At 39.8% G+C, this 5475-nt stretch overlaps 1 protein-coding gene across 4 annotated transcripts in view; it reads left to right on the top strand.

Moving 5' to 3' along the window:
- Positions 1-4167, top strand: part of Rsrc2 (arginine and serine rich coiled-coil 2) — a 22041-nt gene extending 17874 nt beyond the window's left edge. For 2 of the 4 annotated variants that reach the window (XM_029477652.1, XM_029477650.1), the window contains 3 exons: positions 1330-1559; positions 2195-2284; positions 3531-4167. In XM_029477652.1, coding sequence (XP_029333512.1) covers positions 1330-1559; positions 2195-2284; positions 3531-3710 — 500 coding nt within the window. In that variant the 3' untranslated portion in view covers positions 3711-4167. Of the gene's footprint in view, positions 1-1326; positions 1560-2194; positions 2285-3530 lie in introns of all 4 variants that reach the window. The other 2 variants (XM_021162318.2, XM_029477651.1) reach the window with 1 other exon arrangement.
- The last annotated feature ends 1308 nt before the right edge of the window (positions 4168-5475 follow it).

The following is a 5475-nucleotide window of genomic DNA, read 5'->3' as shown; positions in this document are numbered from 1 at the left end:
CCACCATGTGGTTGCTGGGATTTGAACTCTGGACCTTTGGAAGAGCAGTCGGGTGCTCTTACCCACTGAGCCATCTCACCAGCCCCGTGACCTGGCTTTTCTTTTTACACACCAAGTTATCTCAGAGACTCATGAGCAGCTAATTTCTTAATAAGTGAACAATGGTCCAGGCATGGTGGTGCATGCCTTTAATCTCAGCACTCGAGAGGCAGAGGCAGGTGGATTTCTGAGTTTGAGGACAGCCTGGTCTACAAAGTGAGTTCCAGGACAGCCAGGGCTATACAGAGAAACCCTGTCTTAGAAGGAAAAAAAAAAAGTGAACAATGGTTATTCTTGGTTAAAAACTCAATTTACTTGCTTCCTGTGTTTGAGAACTTTTAAGCCTGATGTGTATGTTGGCCATGATCTAACCTCAGGAGGCTCATGGAAAACTCAAAGCTAGACAGAGCTGTAAATATAGCAAGACTATCTGCAAAAACAAAGTATCAGAGAAGGAATTGGAGGGGGCGGGTCAATACCGGATTTTTCTGTATAGCTCTGGCTGTCCTGGAACTTACTCTGTAGGCCAGGCTGGCCTGGAACTTAGAAATCCACCTGTCTCTGCCTCTCAGTGCTGGGATTAAAGGCGTGTGCCACCACTACTGCGCTCTATTTTAAGAGGCTTATATCTTGTCAGGGAATGGTGCCTCAGGGCAGTTTCTCAATTTTTTTAACACCATACCCTACATAGCAAGTACCAAGCCAGTCTGGTTTATATATTTTCCTTGTCTTAGAAGAAGAGGACGGGGAGCCAGCTCAGCACTTGGCAGCAGCAACTCTGGCTACTTTTCAGTGGTCCTGGGTTTGATCCCTAGCACCCACACTACAGTTCATAGCCGCCTGTAGCTCCAGGAGATCCAATGCTCTCGAGTTCTCTTTGGCAGTAGACATGCATGTGGTACATACACATACATGAAGGCAAATACATCTTTGAAGTAGTGAGCTATGTTGCTAACTTATAAGAATCTAGCACTTCTCTAGAATTTGACAGTGCCATCTGTTAGGTATGAACGATGCCCTAAATTGTTCTTGTTCTAAAGTTTTAATTAAAATGCTACTGGTGCTATAGTTCATTTCTACTAAAATCATGCCTTCCTATTGAGTACATTTCTTTGGAGATAATGAGCAAATATCTATTGACGAACACATGAAGATGTTTAATCCATTGTGTGCTGACATATTTAGTGGAAAATATCCTTCCATTTTACACATTGTAAAGTTTTATACACACTATTTTTGTGGGAATTAGATTGCTTATATCTTTAAAAATCCATTGTGCTTTTTCAGCAGCTGCAGCCACTGGAGGTTCAGTTCTTAATGTTGCTGCACTGTTGGCATCAGGAACACAGGTTACTCCTCAGATAGCTATGGCAGCTCAAATGGCAGCCCTGCAAGCTAAAGCCTTGGCAGAGACTGGCATAGCAGTGCCCAGCTACTATAACCCAGCAGCTGTGAATCCAATGAAGTTTGCTGAGCAAGAGAAAAAGAGGAAAATGCTCTGGCAAGGCAAGAAAGAAGGCGTAAGTGCTTGTGTGCTCTTGTCATTTCAACTCTGCTAATAATTTCATAAAAACAAACTGAAATGGAAGTTAGCCTTTTCAAGATCTTATTTTATAAGCAAGTTTGGCATGATTACTTAAAATTGAAAATGTGTTTATTTGTCCAACTTAGAAAATAAAGACTCATTTGCATGGTTCTTGGTTGTGACCTTCACGGGTAATAATTGTATTAGAATTTCAAAAGACTGAATTCATTTGACCAAGCTTTTGAAGAAAGCCAGTTATTTTATTTTCATATATTTATAAGGGGTGGGTAGCAGGTACTAATAAGCAGCTTAATTGAAGATTATATTACATTATAAGCCAGAGAGCGTGGTTCATACCTCTACGTAGACCCATCACTTAGTAGGCTAAGGCAGGTGGATTAGGAGTTTAGGACTGCTTGGGTTAATGTGACATGCTTTCTCAGTGGGTATAGGATTTATTATAAGGTATTTAAATGTCCTTCATAATTCCATAAGTGTTAAGAGAGGTAAGAATTCTAGTATAAGAATACTTTAAATGCTATCATTTTATTTTGACTGTATTATGACCTTTATAACTTAATAAATTATTATTAAGTTTTATATATTCTAAAATCCAGTGCTTCTTAACAGGACAAATCTCAGTCCGCCGAAATCTGGGAAAAATTGAATTTTGGAAACAAGGACCAAAATGTCAAATTTAGGAAGTTAATGGGCATTAAGGTGAGTTATGCTTTTGGGTTGATCCTTTCTGTTTTCCTGGCAACATTAATTTTCAACCTCAAGGTATTTCAGTAGTGTGCTGGCAGTTCCAAAGTACTTTATTGAAAATATCTCCATTCTCCAGGCTAATCTCATAGACATGACTATGCCATGGCCTTACTCTTAGATAATGACAAAGCCTGCTGAGGCTCCCTAATGAGACCCTGTATTAACATTCTAAATCAGGCCAGGCATGGTGGTTCACACCTTTTTAATACTAGCACTTCAGGACGCAAAGGCAAGTGGATCTCTGAGACTAGCCTAGTCCACAAAGAGTCTAGGACAGCCAGGTCTCTGTTGCACAGAGACCCTGCCTCAGAGAAAAGAGTAAATTGTCTATTTTATCTTTTGAAGAAAGTTAAACAAGATTAATGAATTTGCTGGGGAAATACTGGTAGTCTTACAGATAGTAACTTCGGGCTGGTGAGATGGCTCAGTGGGTAAGAGCACCCGATTGCTCTTCCGAAGGTCCAGAGTTCAAATCCCAGCAACCACATGGTGGCTCACAACCATCCATAACGAGATCTGGCACCCTCTTCTGGAGTGTCTGAAGACAGCTACAGTGTACTTACATATAATAAATAAATAAATAAATCTTTTTTAAAAAAAAACAAAGAGTAGCTTCTATCTGCTAGTGGCTAGCCCCACCTCCACTCTTCCCAGAATGCCTGCAATCTTTTTCTGTTAAACCCAATTTTAAAATAGAAAATACTTTTGTCCCTGAGACAGGCCTATGCCTCCTTCACTTTACTTACAGCAGTTATATATGTGCTGTCTTAGGTGCACTATCCTTTACCACACTACTTACAATAAGCTATTGTGCTATGTTCCCATAATGCCTTTGTACTTACAAGTGTTTTAATAACTATCATCTTTAATAGTTTATATCTGAGCCAGGCGTGGTGGCGCACGCCTGTAATCCCAGCGCTTGGGAGGCAGAGACAGGCAGATTTCTGAGTTCGAGGCCAGCCAGGGCTAAACAGAGAAACCCTGTCTTGAAAAACAAAAAAAAGTTTATATCTGGTGCTTGGAGAGGCGGCTCAGCTGTTAAAAGCAGTTGTTCTTCCAGAGGCCACAGGTTTGATGCTCAGCATCCATATGAAAGTTCAGAACTGTCCATGTCCAGTGTCTAGGGCACCACGACAGTGTACCTGTGCTCCTGATAATAATGGTTTAAAAGTTAACACCTTTCGTGTCTGGTGTTTAGAGTGAAGATGAAGCTGGCTGTAGCTCCGTTGATGAAGAAAGTTATAAGACTTTGAAGCAACAAGAAGAAGTTTTTCGCAATCTTGATGCTCAGTATGAAATGGCAAGATCACAAACCCACACACAAAGAGGAATGGGTTTGGGTTTCACATCTTCAATGCGTGGAATGGATACAGTTTGAAAAAATATCAATTTGGGACTTTATAGACTTGTTCTGATGTTGGGTCCTTGTTCACCACACAGCTAGTATTCTAGCTTGCATGGGTGTTGCATTGACTTTAATTTATTGAAAAATACGATTTTTTTGTAAATATCAGATCAGTGATACTGGTGTTAGTGTTGTAATCAGGTTCAACCCACTTCCATTAAACTTGACAGGACTATAGAAGGACAATATTTTTTAGTTCATGAATTCTACTTTTCAAATATATTAAAGCTTCGGGTGGGATAAAATCTCATGCATAGATTTTTCTCGTGTCCGCTGTCTTGTGTACTTTTGTACTTAACCTTGTACAGTTATTTTCATCTCTTGAAACATGAAAGAAATGTTATGTAGATGTTCTTTAGAAGATCTGGCCATTTGGTACATAATCCTGCACACAAGCTGGGCAGTGATAATAAAAATGGTTTTCTCAAAACTGGTGTTAATTTAAGTTACCTGCTGTTTGGTTTGGGGAAGTTGTTTGTCTTTATAATTAAAAAACTGGTTATAAATGCCTTTTTACAGCCTCTATTATAAGGTGTAGACAATACCACAGTGAGCTGTAAAGGGAGGGTGAGTGGAGCATATTAAAATAGTACTGTTTCTACTGTAAGGCAGAATTGGTGTGCAGTATTTGTTAATCCATGTTAATCAGGAAATAGACTAAAGTATTAAAGGGATGTGAGCACTTTTACTCTAATAAAGTGCCTTATAACAAGTCCATTGTATGCTATTTGCTTATTACCCCTTTTGAAGTATTGTTCAGCAGGAACTAAGACATGAGAAGGGGGGGAAAACATAGCTCACACTTTTAATCCCAGCACTTGAAAGACAGGTATATGGCTGAAAGTTATAGGCCAGCCTGGTCTAATAGTACAATCTTATCGCAAAAAAAGGAAAACAACTTTGTGAAGCTGAGACTTGAATGATATCTCAGGTCCTGTCGGCTAGAGCCGTGCTTTGTGGTGGGTGGTCATGTAAGGGACACCAAGCTTAATATAGTATAACTACCATATGGTAAAGACAATTGGTGTAAAGACCTACAAGTGATGAAATACAAGTCTATCTGTGACAATGTGACTATTAAAATTCCCTCTTGAAAGATGCAGATCTCCGAGTTTGAGGCCAGCCTGGTCTAGAGTGACTGCCAGGACTATGTACACATAAACCCTGTGTGATAAAACCATTAAATAACTTCTTGGAGAAAGGACAAAAAGGCTGGCATCCCATCCATCCATAGAGAGAGAGATAGGAAGATTGTCTCAGGCCAGCCTAGGCTACAGGTAAACCACTGGAAAAGGCCACTCTTGCATAGCCACATGGGTTTGATCCCCACCACTGCATAAACAGGAGTACATGAGATCTCAAAAGTCCTGGAAGACCATTGTCTCAGACACAACTATTCCCACAGATTTAGTGCTTGAAGCGCTAAGACTTAAAATCATTTAAACACAAACACATGCCTGATTTTCAACTACAATGGTCTGATCTGGAAATACAGCCTGAACCATTGAAAGAACTTAGGCTTTCCTTCATTAAATTGTATTAAGTGACATTTCTTGAGTGGATTATTTATGACCTGACCTATCTACTCAGTGAAGATCTGGGAGAAAATAGATCCTAGGTCTACAGACTAAAATCTTTCCATGTAAAACTTCCCTTTTTTGGCCTATAAAACCTCAGACCCCAAGTGCACAGTTTCCTCTCCCTCAGAACTGCTCCCATTCATTTTTTTCTGATTAGA

Source organism: Mus caroli, chromosome 5 (genome assembly GCF_900094665.2).
Source record: "Mus caroli chromosome 5, CAROLI_EIJ_v1.1, whole genome shotgun sequence".
Taxonomy (NCBI): domain Eukaryota; kingdom Metazoa; phylum Chordata; class Mammalia; order Rodentia; family Muridae; genus Mus; species Mus caroli.
Note: the sequence above shows the minus strand (reverse complement) of the source record. Positions and strands in the feature narration are given on the sequence as shown.